The sequence below is a fragment of the Adelges cooleyi genome, unplaced genomic scaffold, assembly GCF_023614345.1.
Source record: "Adelges cooleyi isolate 19-005CV unplaced genomic scaffold, UGA_ACOO_1.1 ACOO_flye_CR_arks_rails_tigmint_CR_PRNA_2, whole genome shotgun sequence".
In the NCBI taxonomy this organism is placed as follows: domain Eukaryota; kingdom Metazoa; phylum Arthropoda; class Insecta; order Hemiptera; family Adelgidae; genus Adelges; species Adelges cooleyi.
This window is the reverse complement of record NW_026095860.1, coordinates 12,970,903-12,993,753: the sequence shown is the minus strand read 5'-3', so window position 1 is coordinate 12,993,753 and position 22,851 is coordinate 12,970,903. Positions and strand designations below refer to the sequence as shown.

The 22,851-nt window shown below is 30.1% G+C and overlaps 3 protein-coding genes across 5 annotated transcripts in view; 1 reads left to right on the top strand and 2 right to left on the bottom strand.

The window, feature by feature from the left end:
• The window catches only part of LOC126833422 (Kv channel-interacting protein 4), a 34,914-nt gene extending 29,643 nt beyond the window's left edge, over nucleotides 1–5,271 (bottom strand). Inside the window, exon 1 of one of the 2 annotated variants that reach the window (XM_050564755.1) lies at nucleotides 4,927–5,271. The gene's annotated coding sequence lies outside the window, so the exon portion shown is untranslated. The remainder of the gene's footprint in view (nucleotides 1–4,926) is intronic. The other variant, XM_050564756.1, reaches the window with a different exon arrangement.
• Nucleotides 5,272–7,497: 2,226 nt separating this feature from the next.
• On the top strand, nucleotides 7,498–9,411 carry LOC126833734 (retinol dehydrogenase 13-like). Its single transcript, XM_050565238.1, has 6 exons — nucleotides 7,498–7,733; nucleotides 7,807–7,972; nucleotides 8,100–8,208; nucleotides 8,272–8,586; nucleotides 8,845–9,049; nucleotides 9,199–9,411. The coding sequence occupies exons 1-6, from the start codon at nucleotides 7,660–7,662 to the stop codon at nucleotides 9,305–9,307; spliced, it is 978 nt and encodes a 325-aa protein (XP_050421195.1). The 5' UTR covers nucleotides 7,498–7,659; the 3' UTR covers nucleotides 9,308–9,411.
• A 2,470-nt stretch (nucleotides 9,412–11,881) lies between these two features.
• Nucleotides 11,882–22,088, bottom strand: LOC126833972 (bromodomain adjacent to zinc finger domain protein 1A). 2 transcript variants are annotated; one of them, XM_050565596.1, is made up of 23 exons: nucleotides 21,622–22,088; nucleotides 20,811–20,949; nucleotides 20,601–20,740; nucleotides 20,259–20,330; nucleotides 19,976–20,192; nucleotides 19,539–19,841; nucleotides 19,300–19,477; nucleotides 18,940–19,234; nucleotides 18,751–18,866; nucleotides 18,395–18,557; nucleotides 18,093–18,332; nucleotides 17,596–18,022; nucleotides 17,180–17,368; nucleotides 16,696–16,785; nucleotides 16,358–16,400; nucleotides 16,162–16,287; nucleotides 15,946–16,065; nucleotides 15,711–15,850; nucleotides 15,560–15,645; nucleotides 15,331–15,488; nucleotides 14,272–14,388; nucleotides 12,869–13,208; nucleotides 11,882–12,659 (listed from the first exon to the last, which is right to left on the bottom strand). In XM_050565596.1, the coding sequence occupies exons 1-23, from the start codon at nucleotides 21,732–21,734 to the stop codon at nucleotides 12,539–12,541; spliced, it is 3,933 nt and encodes a 1,310-aa protein (XP_050421553.1). In that variant the 5' UTR covers nucleotides 21,735–22,088; the 3' UTR covers nucleotides 11,882–12,538. The 2 variants fall into 2 exon arrangements, with proteins under 2 accessions (XP_050421553.1, XP_050421554.1); XM_050565597.1 differs by lacking the exon at nucleotides 14,272–14,388 and having other exon boundaries at nucleotides 11,883–12,659; nucleotides 21,622–22,085.
• Nucleotides 22,089–22,851: the final 763 nt, after the last annotated feature.

Sequence of the window (22,851 nt, the reverse complement as noted above, 5' to 3'; positions counted from 1 at the left end):
GGTTATGTAATATTATTTGAAAAACTAAAAAAAAAACATTTATCCGTTTGAAGTTTGAACCACAGGACAAATTAATAGCTGACCGATAAAATTGAAAACAACTAGCGTTCAACTTTTCGTTTTTAAGCAATCATTATGATAGTCTAGTAAAAAAATGATTTTCACATCATTACTAACAATAAATGTATTCAATATACATTGCTTTTGTTTATGTATATTGTTAAGCCATCTCAAAAGAAGTCGTTCGACGTTCTCAGTGCTGAAATTTCATTATTTTACAAGTGTATTTATTGCGTTAGTGCAAGTTATCAGTTTAACTGATAGGTGACATTTACTAACAAGCGTCCACTTCCCTAAACTGGCCGATAATACTGGTGATACAGTATGTGGAAAAATATTTTTATTATAATTAGAACTATAATATTAGTTATTTAGAATATTAAATTTCATATAATATTAGATAAATTGCTTTATGGTAAATATTAACACAGTCAGCATATTCTAAGATTGAAACCATTTTTGTGATACCTACATTTTAATTTTAATTATATATTTAATTAATTTAAAATGACAGTTATTAAATGTTAACATTTCAATGTTATTATTTTTTATTGATTTAAATAATCCTAAGCATATAGAACATCATTCATACGGGTTTAACACATTTCACAAGGGACCCTGCAAATTTTAACTTGACAAATTAATAAATACAATATTTCATTTACCAACATAAAAAGGCAATTACTGAGTCATTTTTTTAAACATTTTTTTTTTTGTGGGCAATTTCTCAACCCACCAAGTACGCCAACTGTGTGTTAATTATTCGTTTGCGTACCTATCGATGATCATGCAAAAAGATTGCGAATTCAGTTCCATTTTAATTGAAAATTAACGGACTGAGCATGAATGTTATTTATGTTCGACTATTAAAAAGTCAAGAACCCGTTAAACAAGCATCGTGCAATTGTTCGAGTCAGCACAAACGCTACCGCAATAATTGCTGAACTCGACCGGAAACCGTTTATCCTAGTTGTCAGTTATTGTTTTTGGATAACCCCCAGGCGGGGATTTAACGGGATATCATCTAATTGCACAAAATCAAGTATACACGCTAAAAGACGAAAACCGAAATTAAGATAAAACGAAATTCTATAGTATACGACTCGTGTGTTTGTAAACAGAGAATAACATAAGATTCAGTACCGTTCAGTTTCCGATTAGTATATAATATGCACACAATATTACAATATATTGTGTGTGTGTGTGTAAAAATATATATATTTGTATACGTGTTGTCCCCGTTGAACGCACGTACGACTATCTAAACAGGAAAGTACACAAACGAGGCTACCTCGTGTGCTAAAGGATGTGAAAACGGAATCGCTTTACCCTTCTCGAGTCGGAAAACCGTTACAAAAATAAATAACAAAACGCGTCGCTATAAGAGGGTTAACTATGTGCATAACAAAGACGACGGCATAATATTACTGTTGCCATTCAAGCGCGAAAACAAATTTTATTTTTGTTTTCTAAGTATTTCTAATCAATCTGTGAATATCGGTGGATCAGAGCTTTTGTAATGAATCTCGATGCATGTATACACATAAAATACAAGAATCTAGATAATTGTTAAAATAGTGTATTATGTATTTGTATTAGTTTTTCGTTAAGATTATTTTATCGATTCGACAATAATTTACAAGACAAAACAAACCGCTTAATGTTCCAATAATCCTCTCGTTGACTCCCGGGTGATTACTCAACGCAGTATAAATAGGCAATTGAGTAGAAATCCTCAAAATTAATACTTGAGTTAAGGTAAGAGTGTTGTCAATGGATGGCTCGTCTCTACTCTATTATGACTATAGTAAATTCAATGGTGCGGACCCGGCGCATGAGTTCCATCTCATGTTAATTGATCAAATTCTAGAGAAAATTACACAGATTACAAACGACCCTTTTTTTTTTACACACCTCAATCATCGATATTGAATAAAAAAAAAATCCCCGTGTCGTCCTTCGCCCACGGGCAGTAAACTATTATTGGCTGCGGTTTGCCCCGGCAGATTCGTCACTCAAATCCCTGACACGAGGCTCAAGAAAAGGAGATAAAAAATAAAAGAACCCCCCAAGGAGAGAGCGAACCGTGGTCGAAACTAATTTAGTCGACGGCAATACTTTGCGAGGAACTGCGCGCACCGGGATGATATTGTAAACTTACACTTGCAAAAAAAGAAACAAAACAACACATCATTATCCAGCGTACACCACGGCTAAAAAACGGTGGTATGTACTTAAAAAAAAAAAGTTGCCGACTGTCACAATTTCGGGTCGGGCGCCGTAGCCCATACGGTCAATATGCGTGTAATAAATATTAAAGGGAGAGAGTGAAAAAAAAAATAAGATGTCAATTAGTCTTTTAAAGGACCACTTTCCCACTTGCTCCGGATAGACACGAGAGTTTTTTTTTTGTTTTGTTATACTTAACCGGGAACAGCGCCAGAAAACGCAAACGGTTTCACGATCCCAGGGCAATGTTTACACTATTTTTTTTTTTACTTCCGCCCTGTCTACATATATATATATATATATAATATATATATATATATATATATATATATAATACCTAACAGGCAACAGCAATGAATCAGTAGCACGTTAAGGATACATGTATAAACGATTTTTCCCATTTTTTTTTTCGCCCGAGTGTTTTCAATACAGTTTCGACTACGTGTCGACCAGAAAACGAATAACATTTATTTGGTGTACACTATATAATAATATATAATACAACCCAACCGAAACTTATACCGAGATGAAATATATCATATGAGCTTACATCCAAACGACGGTTAGTGTTTGAATTGACGTTTTTCAACGTATCCCGAATAATGACAAATGGCTCGGATATTTATTCGAGCGATAATTATAATAATATATTTCATTTCTATCCGCGGCGGGTCTTCGTCTGTGGTTATCGAATGATACTTGTTTCCCCGTTTTCCGACAAGGTGTGGTTGGAACCATATCAAAAATATTCGCCTGGACGAACCCGAAAAGGTAATGGTTTAAATTGATTATTGTGTTATGACTGTTATTTGTACGCCGCAGTTAAAGACATTGAAAACAGATATTTAGTAAGGGAGAAAATATTGACGATATAACAAAAAACTAAAACAAAATAAATTCTGATCACATCAACTTTTTCAGGTTAATTAATTATTTACTTATTATTATTTAGCTTAATAATACATATTTCCCAGTACACAATTTATAATATTGGTTACAGCTGTTGTGTATATTTTTAAATTCAAAACCCCACCATACTTCGACAACCGAGATGATCCGATTTGTAAAAGTATAGTTAATTTATAGTTTTGTAAAAAAAATTAATTACATTTTTTTTAATTTTAAATACTTTACCAAGATTGAGCAAAGGAAAATGCATTCAACAATACCTAGTAAAGAAGCCATAAAACTCAGATCTTTTTACTTATTCGAAATCAAACCATTTAATTTCATAGTGATGTTCCTAAAATACTAAAAATATCACAAAATAGAAAAAATGTTATTAAGAGTTAAGAATGGGAAAATGTGCACTCTTACGCTAATATAAAACGAATTAGTTAATTGAATGAAAAAAGGATGATATAATCAAAATTGATTTTAACTGTCCTAAGTAGCTGACAATTTCAAGACTTTTTGGTCTAAAATATATAAAAACCACTAGCCATTTCTTGAACTTGGATTTAAAAAAATTTGGTTTATACTTTGAAGTCTTAAAAGTATAATGTGTTATTGGCTTTAAACGTGAAAACGAGAACAGGTACCTAAAACTAAACTTATGATTACTTTTAAAAATAACAAAAAAAAAAAATCAGGATGTTAAAATTTCTGTAAAAGGTAATTAAATTTGAATTAGAATAAGGTACAGCTGTTATGAAGTCTCATAAAAGTCAATGTGTTAATTTATGACATTACGCTTTAATAGTATATCCAAATAGTTGTTATGCATCATTTTTAATTTTAAAAAAAATGTTAGTGCTTTCCCGTGATTACTCTTGTTAGCATTGAAGTATGGATATACAAATAATTTAGTTATAAGTGTATTATGTGTTACATAATATTACATTTTTTCCTTTTGGCTGTTTGCCTCAAACTTCAATTGAAAAAATAATAGATCAAATAAAATGTTGAAATAAAGTATAAACTAATAAAGAAGTATAGAAAAATCGTAGTAGTTTATTATTTTTTTAGAAAATTAGCAACTTAAGTTTATAATAACATTTGTGTACAGTCTTGTTAATACTATGATAAAAAAATTAATTATTTTAATTTATGGGTACTCGCTACATAAACATTAGTGTAACAATAAAAATCTAAACACTGTTTTTTACAAAACAACAAGCAAGAGTAACACATTTTAGTTCAAGTATGTTTTTTACCATACAAATTTAGATATCAAATTAATATCTAAATATTAGTTAATATTATTAATTAATACACACAATAACAACTTTTGTAAACTACATAAAATACAATTTAATGAAATTTATTCTCAAACAAAACCTGATAACATTATTTTATTATTATCATATTTAGAGATTATGTACTTAATTGAAAAAATATATATTGTTTACTAATAACGTTTTTATTAGCCATAATACAACATACACTTAAGCAAATAACATAAAAAAGCGGTAAAAATGTGTATATTTTCTAAATTTTCAATATTTAAATTCACTAAAAAAAACTATAATATACAGCAAACTATGAAAAAAAACACAGTCTTCTAGGAAAAAAACATGTATCTACTAGACAATGTACCTACCTACGTTCATTTAAACTAACACAACTATTTTGCAAGTATTAGTATTATTTTATCAAACAAAAAAATATCAAGTGTAATAACTAAAAATTACTTACAAAACAAACTGAATTTATTAGAAAATTAATGAAATAAAATAATCGTTATTTTATCTCGGCACACGTAATTATACAGAATTTTATACGTTCACAAACCACTCACCAGTTTTTAATATTGTTTTTATTATAATAATTAGATTATTTTTTTAAGTAGGATTAAAAATTTCACGAGAGAACACGCGACCGGTAAAACTCAAAGGGAACGAAAAATCCACCGGAAAATATAAGTGATTTACTGGAGGATAATTATTATCGTGGAGAAATTAGCCAGGAAAAGTGTAGATAAATGTGCATGGACTAACTAAAATAAGGACAATCATGAGCGGTGTCGACAACTTGACTCGAGGCTGCTAAAGCTACTGTGGTGGTCGCAGCCGCCGCCAGGACCCGCCGAAGTGCACAATCAGTGTTGCCAAAAATCCTTTAAGTACCATAATATTAGTTTTGCCATGTGCGCGCTCTTATGTTATAAAAAACCGCTCTACTGCTAAAATCCTTTAATATAATATATATTATGTATATTTTGTGATAGATCCCATCACGATTTCACTTTTACCATTTTATACCAATATTTTTTCTGAATCAAAATCTGGCCTCAGAGCTGATCTAGTACCTACGTCAGTTTGTTTTTTAAAGCGTCTCTCGTGTTGTGAACGGTTTATAAAGCAAAATTCAGAATTTTATCATTTCAGACATTATTCGAATTACATTGATTTAGAGTACCTATTTTTGATCCGTAAAATTATATAAATTATTCACTATCGCATTGACCACTAGGTAATTGGACTAAATGGAAGACAATATTTAAGTACCAATATAAATGCTTACTATTAAGTCGTATTAGTCATATAGCTAAATATTTCACTAATTATTATTAGATTATACTATATCTTTTTAATAATAATGTTGTTATGACATTGTTCGAAATTAAAATTATTTTGAATTTCAAAATTAATCGTTGTTCTTTATTTTATTTCATATAAAGTTTAATATTGGCAAAACAATTATTATTGTTGTCTTTTGGCTACATCAATAGACAATAAGTGAAATGCCTTAACCTCGGTATAGGTGTCCTACAAGACGGCGTTCGGCGTAGGCAATTTAGGTACACATACTTTATTGAAGTTAACACTTAGATTAATATTGTATCCTATTACTATGTTTTACGTTTATTTAAATTAAAAGCACACATTGTAACAAAAAACTATCTTTTTTAATGTAAATGTGTTTGGTATGATTATAAGAATCTGTTAATTTGTTTGCATTGTAAATTACTATGTTAATTTTTATGTAGAGGAGATCTACTGTACATCGTGAGTCGTGACCATCACATTAATATTGGCTATGCTTAATTTATGGTAATTTGTAATATTATAATGTTGTACATAGTTCCATTACTATGAGCCAAATAAGCTACTTTATGAGACACACAGCGGTAGGGCTATGCATAATATGACAATGACAAATTAACCAGTATAATTAAATAATAAATATTAACAGAAAAAATTATTAAAATAGCACCATGAAACGAATTTAAAAAAAAAATTTTACTCAATTTCAAAAATATTATAAGAATGCGATAATATAGCGTAAACCAATCAATATAGCGTTTGGATAATAAGTTTACTCTTAACTATGTTTTTTCGTAAATAAATTAGAAGACAAACAAATGGAACATAAATTAAGATTTTCTTTTTACTTCGCGTAAATCGTTTAATGATTTTTTACACAACAACAAATTATGTTTTCCAATAAGCAGTCATCATTTTTCAACAATACTTAATCATGATTAATAGTTTTCAAATTATTGGTGAGGTACCTGTCTACTCGAAAAAGCACAATATTTTAAATAAGAAAATAGATCTGATTAAAAGCAATTTTAATTTCTCCTATACAAGTGCGATTGTTAACTACCAATAAAAACTATTTCCTTTACTGTATTATTAAGTATATTATTATTATTATAGGTATTTTATACTTGTAATAATAATATACTATATAGTTTTAGCTTTAACACATACTAGCTAGAAATGTCGTAAAAACATCAGCATTATTTGCTGTTGCCCGTTTCTGTGTACCTAGTACCTACATACCTAATGATGTAATTAGGTCTATTGTCTATTATTAGTTACAAAAAAGTACTTTTTAAAATAATTCCACAGCCATTTTGATAAAGTATCAAAGTTAAAACACTCCACTACACTTGAAACCACCTTAGATCATGTATACAATGATCCAAGCTTGTAATAAAAAATAATATGAATGGTTATAAATTATAGTCACATTTCAACCATGATAGGAACACGATTTATTTTTTATATTTTTCTCTTAATTTTCGTCTTTATTGTAGTAGTAACTTGTACTTCAAAAATATTATGTCGAGAAAAATGCTTTTGGCATTGAAGATGAAAGATTTATTGAATTGGTAAATACCTATCTCAATAATTGTTCTAATTATTGTTACCACTGCAAACCAAACCACACGGTAGTAATAAATCATACCAGTAACCGGAGCACTCTTGAACAAGTTAACAACAAGCATGGTGTTGGTCATGATAAGAATATGATAACAACTAACTAGTAACTAGTTGAACTTTCTGAAAAGCCGAAATTTGTCGATTTATATTTTATTCTACTTCTTTTTTAAATTATTAATTACTACAATTTATAAGTATAGTTTAATTTAATTTAATTTAAAAAAAATCTCATTATTATTGATTTTAATTCCATGCGATGATCAACATACCGAAGCCGTTATTGTATGTCAGCGCTTTTAGCACAGTTATTGGCGGAGCATATCTTTTTAAGTATGGAATTTTCATAAAATTATTAGTCGAGTATAATCTTGTAATTGGGGGCTTCGTATTTATTTTTTTTCAGAGAATCTATAACCGGCAAGTCTTACAAGATAAGAACATCTGCAGCCAATAAAATTATTATCATAACGGGAGCCAATACAGGCATTGGCAAAGAGGCGGCTAGATTGCTTGCGATTAAAAATGCAACAGTAATTATGGCTTGTCGAGATTTGGATAAATGTGAAAAGGTTAATGTTATACCACTATTTATAATATTATTAAAAAGGTTTAACAATTTAAGATTAAACAGTTTTCCAGTAGGTATAATTACTTTCTACAATTATATTTTAAAACATATTACCGGTCTTAGAACAGAGTCGCACAGAACTTGCGCTACAGTCCAGAAACAAACGATTATACTGTAGGAAATGTGATCTATCGTCTCAAGAGTCCATTAAAGAGTTTGCTAACACATTCAAAAAAGGTTAGATAATTGAAGTAGAATTACCTAATTTTTTTTATTTTTACCATTTTGATGGTTACTTAGAATTCAATAAACTTGATGTGCTGGTCAATAATGCTGGTGTGATGAGATGCAAAAAGTCGACAACTAAAGATGGTATTGAAACCCATTTGGGTGTCAATCATATAGGACATTTCTTGTTAACTAATCTATTATTGGACTATTTGAAGAAAAGTGCTCCAAGTCGTGTGATCAACATTACAACACGTCAACATAAATCTAGTCAAATTAACAAAACCGATTTAAATTCAGATACATCATACGATGAAGAAACGGCTTACAATCAAAGCAAGTTGGCCAATCTCATGTTTACGGCCAAGTTAGCAGATGTTTTAAAAGGTTTGTAGCACTTGGCGGCATTTACAATTTTTTAATTCTGATAGAAACAATCCTAGTGTATTACCTGTTTTAAACTCATAATATAGAAATTAGTGCAACTTGTTTATCTAATTTTTTTCCACATTTTACATCTGTATTTTTTCCTGCAAAATTATGTGTACACCTTACTCTTAGACCCACTCTTGTCGCGGGATCTCCTTCTAGTTAAGTTGTTTTGGTTGTATAATTTTGTAATTATGTTATACAATTATTTCACAGACACTGGTGTAACAGTAAATGCAGTTTATCCCGGCATATGTACAACTGATCTTTCAAGGCATTTACCTTATTACAATAGCGTCACTAGATTTATTATTAAGCCTTTGGCGTGGCTATTTATGAAATCTCCTTCAAAAGGATCACAAACCATAGTACACGCCTCAATAGATCCCGAATTAGAAAATGTGACTGGACAGTTTCTCAGGTAATAACAAAATGCTTAGGTATACAATATACACACACAACTATAGTAATGTCACAATTTAAATTAAAAACGTTTTAATAAATAATTTGTATCAAGAAGAAGAAGACTGACTAGTCACCATTCTTATTAATTAAAAACATATTTTCCAGTAATTTTGAAGAAGTTTCAATGCCTATTCAAGTAAAAGATAAGAAAACAGTCGACTGGTTATGGAAAGTAAGTGAAAAGTGGACCAAGCTAGAAGAAGAAAAAAAGTAAATAAAGCAAAATTATTTTTATTGGTTATTTTTATTGTACGTACATTAGAATATGATTATAAAACTCGCAGTAACACTATTAGAAATACATTTTAAATCATTGAATATGGTTTTTTTTTTTTTGTAATTTTTCACTACACCTTATACTCTGACCTAGTCCCATCTGTGTTTATAATGTTCTTCCTCCTTGCGCCTTTTTTCTGCCCAAATTTTAACATTGGCTTCACAATTGGCTAAAACAAAACTACTTTTAGTATTTTGGTAAAAAAAAAAATATTATGAAAAAATTACCAGCTTGCTGAATCTTGTAGAAAAGTGGTAAACACAAGACTGATGCTCCGACTAACCATGGGAACATCCAGTGATGTTTGAAATGAAGTTTGAGTGGGAATTGAGCAAATTTAGCCGTGTGCGTATAAGGGAAAATCATCTTGCGGCTCAATTTCTCACCTTCGCCACCCATCTACAAAAAAACATGTTTAGTGTAAATTATTATTTATTAGCCATTGAATGTCTTTTACGCCGCTAGATTCAAATGGGAAAATATAAATGAGTGTTTTAAAATTTAAAAACAAATATAAAAAACCTAATTTTTCAGTTGGTAAATAAAAAAACCCAGACAGGTTAATTTAAGTTGAAACAACAATACCACGAGTGTTGCTAATATCAAATACTTGGATCTTTGTTGATTAAAATAATAATGCGTTTTACATTATTTATTAATGGTCATTTTCAACAGTTTGGCCAACAAGTTTAGCTATAGTATGTTAGAATACAGTATTGACTATTGTATACAACACTAAACTTATAAACTAAACTTGCTAGAACGTCCATAAGTAATTTAAAAAAAGTTATCTCAATAAGCTATGGTTAAAAGTTGCATTAACTGGTGAAAAATTGTGAATTTTTGAGGGGCAACAGTATAAGGCGTCAAGTTAGGTTCTCAAACCTTGTGAAACAGGGGTTATCCCATATCCGCCACTCATCTTGCCCAATATAATATTGTGAAATGGTGGTTTTTAAAGTAATTGAAACGAATTAAGTACATACAAAATGTCGGGCGGAAGGGTAAACGTTTTTAATATCATATTATTGGTTAATTATTGAAACAAAATAGAACATGATAACAACAAATTTTCTATTAAACATTAACCTAAGTACAGGCTGCTGGTTATTTTAAACGAAATAACTTTCTGGTTAACAGTAATGATCGATTAAATCACAACACTTACCGTTAATTTTCTGGTTAACTTCTTGGACGAAGAAACTTTGGAAAATGAAAAGTACGTTTAACGAAATGTGACCTAGGAAAGTACGTATAATGGATGAAGGGCGACTATTGAGTATCGACTTAAAATACGGCATCTAATGCGTATTGTCGTTGATAAGATACCACAGTAACCACACAGCTGATTAGAGTGTTACCACTATGGTTAAAAAGTTCCCGGGCTGTTTTCAAACGAGAATGTAAATTTATTGGGATTTACAGAGTTCATTTACTACTAGCCAGTGTATTTTCAACAGAATTTTGAATGTTCTTATTTCACCTATAAGCAGAACCAACGTAGAAGTAGAAATTATACGGATCAACCAAAAATATTAAATTAAATCTAATTAATCGGTTAGTTTAGTTCTTGCCGTTACTGCAAATAGAGGGATGACTTCAGAGTACAAGTGAACCAAATCTATCACAGCCAATTTTCTACAATTGACTCCTAATTTTGGTTTTGAATAATCTAATCGGTGGTGAAATGCAGTGTACATGTAGCCATTTTGCGGCATTAGGATGAACTAAGGATTTGGTTCACTATGGTACTGAAAGATACTACCACTCTTACGCCTATTTTGCGCGAAAATTCACTACACTTTGTATACTAAAAATAAAGGAATGGCGTTTACTTTACATCAAGTAAAAACAAACATACCCAATAATACTACCACTATTCAATAAAATGTTGAATTTCTTTTTACTCACAAATTCCTAAACAAAATTTAATTTAATAGATTACCTTGCTTGCAACAAATCGTTGATGTTTTATCTAACACAATTTGACAAACCGAAAATTTATCAGTTACTTTATTTAACCAAATGAAATCATTGAGAACACAGAAGCAATTTTGTAGTTGTTTAGCCTCATACATTTAAATATATAATTACTCATGGTAGAACAGGAAACCTGAAAAGAATTTGTTAAACATAATGTTTTTTTTTTTTTTTTTACTTAAATGTAAGTTTAATTTAAATTTATTCTGTTTTTTCTAAAATAAAAAAATAAAAATACCATATTTAAGTAAAAAATACGAAAAATAGGAATTGAATTACATTAAATACTTGTAAATATAGAAAAATAATAAAGATGGACTATCACCTTTCACTTAAACGAATACAATATTATGAATTTTTTTACATGAAAATTTATGAAAATAAGAGCAACTAATCCTCAGAACTATAAATAATTGTGTTATACTACATTAAGGACTTCTAGTATTAAACTAAAAAAAATTAATTACATAAAAAAGTTTAATTAAAAAAAGAAATTATTTTGTAAAAAAAAAAAAAACATGCTTGTCTTTGATGTTTGATTCAACTTATCTTGAACATACAGTATAACATTTTTGAAAACCAACATACGAAAAGTATATTATAAAATTAATTGTTTTATCAAAATACTACTATAATTTTAGGCTTGTTAAACGTCTAATGTCTATGTTACATTTATTTGTTGAATTTGTAAAGGTAAACGAAAAAAAAAAAATCACAATAGTAATAAGGTAATACAACAATGATTAGTTATAAACTAACACATTAATGTAAATGTTCATAATTTAAATTGAATGTAAGGCATTTATTATGTACATTTAGAAACCTATTAAAAACAATAGAAATAATCACAATTTTCCACTTCATTGAGGAAACCATCATCATTGCAGAGTAAAAAAAATAATTCTAATTAAATTACATAATAAAATTAAAAATTAACTTACTCCTAGATCACTATGAGCTATTATCTTAAAGCTAACATGTAAGTATGTCTCTTATATTTATTTTACTACTAAATATCTCACTGGTAGATGAATCAACAGTTCGGACGTTAGAAGCTACATTGAAGGAATACAAAACAAGTTCAGTGACGGATCCAACGCAAATAAAGTTACATCATTGTTTAGTAGTTAAGATAATTGTATGCAAGGAGAAAATAATTTCGATTTTAACTCGTAGATTACATATCAACTACAAACTATGTTTTGATTTTTTAGTCGGAGGTCCATCGAATTCACCATCTTCACTAAAATCTTTCAGGTTACATTCTTGACATAATTTTTTATAATAGTTATATACTTCCTCCCCACACCTATTAAAAATGTTAATTTTAACAAAAATACAAATAAACAGTGGCATAGTTGTAAGGGTATAAACGCCGTGTGTACCAACTTTTTTTATATACACTTACCGTACTCGTAACAAAAATTGTAAACCTGTAGATTAAGTACACAACTTTTATACACCCACTAAACTACACCACTGCATAAAGAGTACTGCAAGAACTTAAAAACGACATACTTGTAAACTTCTGAAGTTTCTGAATTGTAATAGAAGCAGTTTTCAAATATCAATTCCATGTCGCTCAGTAGATCTTCGTTGGTCCGGTACGACAACATGTTAAGTTTATACTTGACCGTACCTAAATCCATAGGATTTTTAATAATATTGTGATAATCAGGACACTGTGACTTAGTGACGGGTCGTAAGAACGGCCAAGCTTCTGGATGGTGCATGACTTGATTCAGAAGCAACTGTAACAATGCGTTGTCTAGGGGCAAGTCTCCAGATGTCGTCAGCACTGTATTTTCTGAATGCCTTGCTCGTCTTCGACTTTTTTCTTCGGTCACACCATCTTCGTCTATTGCATTAATAATAATAAAACAAAATTAAATTAACAAGTTTTTACTAAAATTACAACTACTATTATTGTTTCCATGCAAAATAATAACACTCCAACAAAATGTCTTGAACTGTAACTAACTTAATAATTTATGACAATGTTGTCCAGTAAAATTGATAAAAAAAAAATAATAATTAATAGCATTTTCTTTCTCATATACTATACATCCAAAATGTATTTCAAAAACTGTATTCCTATTAAAAAAATGTATTTATCTAATAGCTTATTAATGGTGTGCTACCCATAATTTAAAAAATCATCCAATTTAGAGAAAAAATTTTAAAATTGTAAAAATGTTTTTATAAAAATCGCAGTTACCCACCCATGCATTATTGTGCTAGGTATATTATTGTTTTTATTAACAAATACTTAACCTCCAAGCGCGCTCGCGTAGGTATTGTTAACAAATAACGTGACTTTTGGTAATTCTTAAATACAGAAATGAAATGACGGTGTAACACTGCAGCAGGTTAACCAACAAGAAATTTTAAGACGAGACTGCTTGGAGGTTAACAACTTTTAATCACAGATTCTGGATTTCCAATGAATAACAAAAACCAAATTATTTTTAAATACTTTTGTTTGGATTAATTCCAAAAAAATTAATTCAGCATAGTATAATTCATGTAGCAAATCGTTCTAGATTGAGTGTTAATAAGTATCATTGTTCTCCAGTAGTAATAAAAATCAACTTTTGTCTACATCAAATTAAAGAGGAATTATAAAAATGTGATTAATCATTAATAAATTATTTTAACATTGATACAATCAACTATTATTCCATGGAAATAATGTACTTTCAAGTAAGTTTAAAAATTCAACAACTCTTAATTAAAAAAGCAACTATTCCTCCAGTATAAAAATTAATTTAAAAGACAAATATTGCTATGGAAAAATAAATAATTGGGTATTCATTAATTTCAAATACTGAGATCTGTGTTTAAAAATTAGTATAATACTATCTTGAAGTCAAAACCAAAAAAAAAATTATTATTATTATTGGTGAACATCAGAGACAGACCATAACATCTGGCTGATGCATGCAACAGCTGTCGAGCAAATTCAGATATTTTGGCAGTGGCAGCCTGCGAGCTCTTTCGCCTGCTATACCTTTCAACCTCAATCTGTTCCAAATCATCTGTAAATAACATTCAACAGATTCAAATTGAATGAACTAGGTTTTTGGGGTAACTTTTAACTCCACAAGTCCTTAAATTTAGATTAATAGTGTCAATGAAATATAAATTTAAAGAATAAACCAATATTGGAAAAAAATATGTTGAACTCTTTCACTGCTATGGCATATTTTATTAGTAAAAGTAGTTTAAGTATATAAGCTGTACACACGATTTTTTTTTTATTTCTCCATTTTTATATTTTTGTAGGAAATAGGATTTGTAATAAAATAATTTTTTTTTATTCAGTGTTTTCCTTTATATTTTACATTTAGTTGGCTGCATATAAGCAGGTGTAGCAGTGAAAGGGTTAAATTTAAGAATTTGTTGTATCAGAGTTAATTTGGGGGTTTTGTACAAAAAAAAAACAAAAAAAAGGAATAAAATACCCTTATATTTTAGTCCAACAGAAATATTATTTATTATTTATTTCTTTGAAACTAATAATTTATGTAAATCATTTTTTTATTTTTTATTTAAATTTCTCAAAATAAATACAAAATTGTATTTATTATTTGAGCTTTTATTTAAATATACATTTTAATAAAATAATTATGCGAATTTATAAGTAATAATTTGCCTAGTTTGCCTTATAGTTCACATGCCTACTTTATATAACTTTGTATCAATGAGAAGTATACTAATTTACCTTAAAAAAACGCTAATATACTATTCATTAGTTTTATGAACAACTGAAGCCATACATGGACAATAAGAAATATTAAAAATCTTATACAGATGTCTAAAAAATGATTTCACAAAACAAGTTAGTTCAATATCTTCCATCACAATAAGTCTAACTTTTATTTTCTGAAACCTAACCCGTAAACAAGAAGTCAAACTGTTAGAACCCTATTTTGTCTTACTGAACAATGTTTACTAAAATTGTCATTAGAAAGGTTTACCTTTACACGATGTTTGTCTACAGTTGAAACACGTCCAGTTCCGCTTGGGCGGTGCACGTTTAGGTGGATTTAAACAAGATAAATGATAATTTTTTGAACAATCGTCACAAGTTATTACCGAACCTTCTTCTTTGCATATATGACAAATATCGATTTTCCTATAAAAAATATATCCACAATTACTTTTAATAATTTTATAGAAATATTTTTGTAAAACAATAATAATTACACTTTATCTTCGGGTTCGTCCTCTTCTTGTTGATTTTTAGCAAGAGGTTTGCATTTTTGGCAATACCAATCACCTGAAGGTACTTTCTGAATAACAAATATTAGTAATAAAAATTAATTGAATTGAATTTTTCAACTTTATATCAACATACTTTTAGTTTTGGTCTCAAACAATACATATGGTGACCTCTATTACAATTATCACACAATAACATGACGTCTTCATCTTTGTTGCTTCTACACAAAACACAATTAACTTTCATAATGGACTTTGACCATTCAATACTTTTTTCTATAAATACAAAAACAAATATTAATACAAACAGAATATTCAATTAAATTGTATAATAATGAATATTTAAAAAAAAAAATATATATTTTTCTTACCTAGTGTGATTAAATGTAAATATAATTGAGAATAATTTACAGAACTCATCAGCGACATTTCCCATTTATCTATCATAGGATTAACTGCCGAGATGCTCATTTTCTCTTTTTTATCATAACCTAAATTTAAAAAAAGTATACTATGATTTATGACAAGATTTAACTATAAATTTAACCGTAACAATATTATATAAATCCCAGAAAATGCAATTTTACCTAATGGTCTTCTGAGGAATTTCGGTTCAACTGATTGTTCGATCTGTAAAATAACAGATGCCAAATCGGTGATATTCTGTTCTGGTTTAACACTGTCGACCACATAATTAATTGGATCTTGATAACCTAAATCAAGAATGTTGTTGAATATTTGACTTTAATCGATTCCAATTGCAAATGTTAACTTTTTACTTACTAAAAGGTTCTGGTGTATTGGCTTTTTCAGTGTTATCAGTATTCTGGAATTAAAATATTAAAATTTATATAAAATATGCAATTAAAAAAATGTGATATGGTCAAAAAACCGTAAAATATATTGGAACAACATAAATAAAACTAGACAAATTTTACTAAGAACTAATTAATTTTTCTAGTTTGTAAAATGATGGTTTGATTCAGAAAAACATACTATTATTATATAATTATAATTTACTCATTTTTGTTTGAGTAAAATTTGAATTTTGCTTGGATCCCTGATCAAAACTATACAGTATTACAATTATAACAGTCAACTTAATAATAATTGGCACTTACCACTTTACTTCTAACGCCCCAAGATAACTGACCCTGTACTTCGTAAACACCATTCAATATATTTTCTCTCCATTCATCACGATTGGGTATCTAATTACAAAATGTAGTTGTTCATATTTTAAAACAATGTAATTATTAGATGTAATATTTAAACTTAAGATAAATAGGTTTTTTTTTTGTCAAAATAAGATGTAAAATAAAAAAATCATCATTAATTATGAATTTTAAAATACACTTAATTTCTAAATGTGTCAGATTGTCAAGAGAAACCAAAATTTTACTATCTCGTAAAGGTTAGCAGTGTACAGTAATTTATTAGGTATCGACAGGTCAAAATTAGTCTTAATAAGTACACTAAAAAAAAAGTCAATGTGCAAATGTTTTCAACTATTTTCTATAACGAAAAGAATGTTAATTATTCAAAGTGCGTTTGTTCTTATTTTGACATTTTATAAAAAAAAAATTATAAAATATGTGAACTTACCATATTTGATAAGTTGCCAAGCGCTGTTGTGTTTAATCTTCTTTCTAAATCTAAAATATATTCTCTCAAAGTTAATTCCAATGATGTATCAACATCGGGATCAATACGGAGAAATTTGACATTTACTTTTTTGAATTCAGAAAATTCTGTTTTTAAACGCTTTTGGACTTTTTTATCATCCTCAACCATCTGAAACAAATATTATTAGTTTTCATATAATATAGCTTTTTGTTAAAACTTTGATACAAATTATAACAGTTTGCTGTATACGAAAAAGGTTTGCCAACCTATTTTTAAAAATCACAATGGCAGTTACACCTGTTTCTTGCTTTTACCGCTGTCGAGCGCAAAACTGCTGCTCACATTATTAACAACAGATTGGCTTTCAATTTCGTTACAACAGTACAAAAACTTACCAAAGATGGGTCTAAAAGACAATTGGTGCATTTTTCCATGCTAGATATTATACGATGCTTTTCAAATGATATAGTTTTTTTTAGTTCACTTTCTCTCAAACCCCTGGAATTTAAATTTTCAAGAAGAGATTCCAATTCTTCGGGACTGTTGTAGTAGCCCCACGTAAGTCTTTCATTGTTTTCATTGTGCACCGGACAATTGTTATCAGGACCCCAACAACTGAGCGTCGACTTTTTCTGATCTTCTCTAAAACTACCGTTACTCATAAATGAAGAATTGTTCATACTGTCAACCAGTTTTTTTCTCAAAGGGGTATTGGACAAGCTGGCTCTTGTTTCGTCAACATTTTCTTTTTCGTTCATTTCAAATAATCGTTTTACGTAAGTCACTGTGTCCCTATCCGTTATGTTGCTCGCTGGAGTACCACTAAAATTTTCAAATAAAAATTAATAGAACATAAATCAAATGTATTGCACTAACAAAACCGATTTCTTACTCAGGTAAGCAAGATCCTGGGTTTAGCTCATTGTCTTCAACAAATAGTCCAGGCATTGAAGCAAATATCCAATATCTTCTGAATGCTCGATCGGTGCCAAGGGGCAATATTTGAGCAGTCATACCTAACTCGCTGAGTTCGCTAAGCTTTTTGTTCCATTCGAGTTGTTTAGCTTCAATAGCTTTTTGGTCAGATTCTACATTATGAGAGTCACCATTGAGTAGTTTCATTTCTTTTTTCCTGGGTTAACAAAATGATTTATTACTAAATACTTAAAATGTATATAAAAAAACACAACAAACTTTTGAATAATTTCAAGAGACTTTTTCTTTTCGGCTGCCAGGGCACTTCTTACTTCCAACCTAGCATTTTTCGTCTTAATTACAGTGTTTTGTAGTTGTATTCGGTAAGACGAAAATGTCAATATTTGACTCATAAGACAATTTACGATTGTCATTTTGTCCGCTAAAAAGACAAAAATATTATAAATTAACTAAAAGTAAAAATATCAAAATTGGCAGTAACCCAGGTTTTTTTTTTTTTAAGCCAATACATTTTTTTGGGTACATGCAAACTCAGTAAAACCCATATTTTTGGATAAATACCAAACATTTGCTGGGTTATTTTCGCCAACTCTGTAAACTATACAAAAACAAACCTATCGATAGACAAGAAATATGATGGTGGCTAAGCGATTCTAATAAATCCGGACGCTGTAATCTAATTGTAAGTCCGGGATCATCGGTTGGACAGTAGTTTCCTCTTTCTTGATATCTAAATAAAATTTTTAAAATGATATGAAAATGTTTACCAATGTTTATAATAAACTATATATTTCAGTCATTACATCCACTTGGCCATTCTGTCAGAATGTTTTCCCCCAGAAGAGAGCAAATGAAGTCTCAATACTTCAGAAATAACTGTTGGAAGTAGTGTTATTTTGTTTAACTGTTGTCCGAGGTGACTCATAGTCCAATTCCTTACATTAGTTGCAGACTTTATTGCATTACGAGTTTTGTCATCTCCAAGATTGTAAACAGGTTCCCAACCTGAAATATGACTGTCTTTCATATCAGCTTCTTCATCTTCCTCAAGGTCGAATATTGTCGTAAGTAATACTTGAACGAGTGTATTTAAAGGCCCTAAAATTTAAAAAAGAAAATATTACTTAAAGAACCGTCAATAACACAAGTTGTATATATTTTACCGGCAATTTCTTGTTCGACCATACATCTTTCCAGCAGTTCTATGCTTAAGCCTTGGGGAAAATAACTACCTGCGTCCAGCTGAGACCAAAAATTTTGGAAAAACTCATATATCATAACGAAATCTCCAAAAAGTTTATTAGGAATTTTCAAGTTTACAGGTTTGGCGACTGGTAAATCCTAAAAATTAAACAATTGATTAAACAACCTTAAATAATGATAAAAAAAAAATGTTTTGTACTTTCAAATCTTCTAGTTCAAGGTCTTCTTTCTTTTTACTCCATTCTTTCATGAATTTAGCAAGTTTTTCTTTTTCTTCTTTCCTCTTTTCTTTCACTCTTAACTTTTCTTCTTTAATTTTTTCAGCTACTTCTTGCAGTGACTTTTCATTTTTCTTTGATGTTTCTCCATTTATTAACTCATGTTTTTTAATTAAACCATTCTTAGCTAATACTTTGTTCTTTTTAGTTTCAGAAAATTTGGGTACATCTCCACTAAATATATCATCAAACTTCAAATCAGAAATTTGAGTTACAATGCTTTCCTGAAATAGTGATTCAGAGAAGATTTATAATTTTCTTCATTACAACTATTTGAACTAAGTTAGCTCAAATTATCTGTAAACACTACATAGTTGTTTTTCAAATAAAATGTGCTTAAGAAAAATTAATGTTTTACCTTTAATAAAAGCAGACCATTTTTAAACTCAACATTATGAGTAATGAAAAACCTGCATCGGTCTCTTGTGAAACAATTTTTTGATCTTTTTATTTGAACAGCGTCTACTCGGTATATTGGCTGTGTATTAGGATTGCCTACTTTTGTTGAACATAGTTTTTCAACATCATAACTATAAAACGAATGAGTTGCAGGTGGACTGCTATCATTTGATTTCCTATTAAATAATGACACATATTATAATATTGCGAAATAAAATATTAGAATTTTAATAAATAATTACTTAGGGGTACTTTTTCGTTCAATTACTTTCTGATCAGACGGTGGATGCACAGCTAAAACTCTACATTTCAACCTATATCAGTAAATTTCAATATAAATAATCTTACAATAATCATAACAAGTGTTATAGGCTTAAAATTATAGTATTATCATCCAATAAGTATAAAGAAAATTTGTTTGAAGTGCCATATTACTTATCTAAAGAACGTCTAATTAAATAAACTTAACTTATAATTAAAATATTTATTTAATGAATTTTCAGATCATTAAACATTCTCAAACTTATTGGAAAATAATATTTGAGACAATTTCATGTAAAAGGCAGTACAATATTTTATCTTACCACTGATCTTGTTCTAAAGCAACTTCCACAATTTCAGATATAAAATAACGATATCTTACATAGTTAAATATTTGTTCAATGAGTTCTTTCAGTGAAGAACATTTTGTCAGAGATATTAAGAATAAAATTGGCTTTTGAAGCTATAATAAAAAAATATAAACATCAAAAATATTAAAATCAAAAACAATATTAATACAAATAAATGTTTACCTCGTTAGGAAAGTCATTTAACATTTTTTTGGACTCTAATTCACAATCTAAAGCTTCTTTGTAGGTCATGTTTTTTTTACCAGTAAGTTCACAAGACCATACTAATGAGTTGCACAATATTATTCTTTCTACGTAATGTCTGTAAATAATTTAAAAAAAGGATAAATTCACATTTAAATTAAATGCAATGAACATTTACATCATTACATTGATTATTTCGAGTTACCAGGAAGAGTGGCAAGTACCCTTAGACCCTTCCAGGTATTTCACTATTCCTAAGTAACACCATAAGGGACCGACTATAGATTTTAAAGTATATTTTTTCTAGTTTTGATTTGTCATAGCCAAAGCCACAAGGTTGTTTCCAATGTGACTTTGGACACGACACAACATATAGGTACGACAATTCACAGGCTATTTATACTGAATCATCAGTTATTGCTCTTTTGTAGCAACTATTTTAACGGGGACGGATACTGGTGGTAAACAATGTACGTTTAAAAGGACTTCAATTTTCGATTAGGACAACGATTAGGACTTAAATGCTGACACCGGTGAGGTGACAGTCAAATGGTACACGCCACTGAGTGATAAATTAACCTTAAATTTTCGGCTGTGGCGTGTTGGGCAATGGCACATTTGTCATTATGACGAAACTCAGGTGAAAGTGGACAAAAAAAGCGTTGGCCAGCAAAACAACCGTTTTCGGTTTTGTCCGTTGGCAGAAACGCTGGGACGCGAACGAGATCGATCGCTGCGGGGGCCAGGGTCGTCTGTACGTTTTGACCGTTGCCGTAACGGGTGTACTCACTCGTAATTGAGGAAAATCTCTTTGGTCATCTCGCAGTAGAACACTTCGTCCGTGTCCCGAAGACCCCTCGGGACCGGGTTTTTGGTGAACGGTTTTTTATGAAGGAGCGGCATGGCGCCTCCGGTTTGGTCAACCCGCGGTCCTTTGTTGTCTGCGGTAGGATACGTTACACACACGCACACACACACACCGAATGTTGCCGGGACGAACGGCGATTTGGAGGGAACGGGCCCGTGCAGTCACACGCCGAACGTGTCAGTAGACTGCAACGGCCGTGCCGAAGGTTTTGCCGACCAATTTGACTGTGAACAACGATAATTAAACGGGTTTGGCGACGATCTGACAGCAAGACGGGCGCACACGGTCGGTCAGACGAGAAAATTGTCGTCGGCAAAACAACAAAACCCAGCGGCGGAGCAACGGGATGAAATGTATGTAAACGGTAGGAAAAAAAAAACAATAATCAAAGTGATTATACAAGTCCGCGACCGTTGCTGAGTTCAGCCCGGTACAAGCTGCAGCACTGCACGGTGGAACGAGCAGCTGCCGTAGAGTGCGTATGCCAGATGCCTGTAACCGCACGAGGAACAGAACGCGTCGGAGAACCGTTTATCCCGTCGCTCGACCGACCGCATTGGAACCGCATGAACGTAGAACCGACATTCAACATGATAAGTTATCATAAAAAGTTAAAAAATTCGATGGTTTTTTTTTCCACTTTTCAGGACTAGGATGCGGGGTAACCGACACTCGTACTCGGACCGTCATGCCCTATGAGACATTTGACCCAATACTATAACCTAAGGTTTTAATTATAATAAATATATATTCCAGTGTTTGCCACTTGAAGCTCGAATGAAGCATGTTCAAATCGGTCTATTTATGTTGTAGACATATTCATTTTAATTAATCCGAACGTCAATATTAATCATAATCAAAATTTGTACATATTTCTCCAGATTAGATAATTCGTAATCATGGCAAAAGTAGTATCTTCAAAGTTCATACCTACATTTACTCACTACCTAATTTAAAACCTTATATTTTACATTTTGAAAGTTGAATTACATTCTTTATAACAATGCCGCTCGAAAATCAAAGTAGAACAGATTGCTGTTGGATCACCTCGACATCATACTTTTTTTATCATTTAAATAATGAATATAAAAAAATAATAATAACAAACACAGAATATCAATATTACAGAAACATTGATAACACTGTAAAATA

Bases quoted from the DNA above. Each gene is read 5' to 3' on its own strand.
- LOC126833734 (XM_050565238.1), top strand. From the start codon at position 7,660: ATGATCAACATACCGAAGCCGTTATTGTATGTCAGCGCTTTTAGCACA. The intron at 8,209-8,271 runs GTTAGATAATTG...ATGGTTACTTAG, and splicing joins TGCTAACACATTCAAAAAAG to AATTCAATAAACTTGATGTG. The intron at 8,587-8,844 runs GTTTGTAGCACT...ATTATTTCACAG, and splicing joins GTTAGCAGATGTTTTAAAAG to ACACTGGTGTAACAGTAAAT.
- LOC126833972 (XM_050565596.1), bottom strand. From the start codon at position 21,734: ATGCCGCTCCTTCATAAAAAACCGTTCACCAAAAACCCGGTCCCGAGG. The intron at 20,193-20,258 runs GTAATTATTTAT...ATTATTTAATAG, and splicing joins GAACGAAAAAGTACCCCTAA to GAAATCAAATGATAGCAGTC. The intron at 13,209-14,271 runs GTCTGTCTCTGA...TTAATGCAATAG, and splicing joins TGCATCAGCCAGATGTTATG to ACGAAGATGGTGTGACCGAA.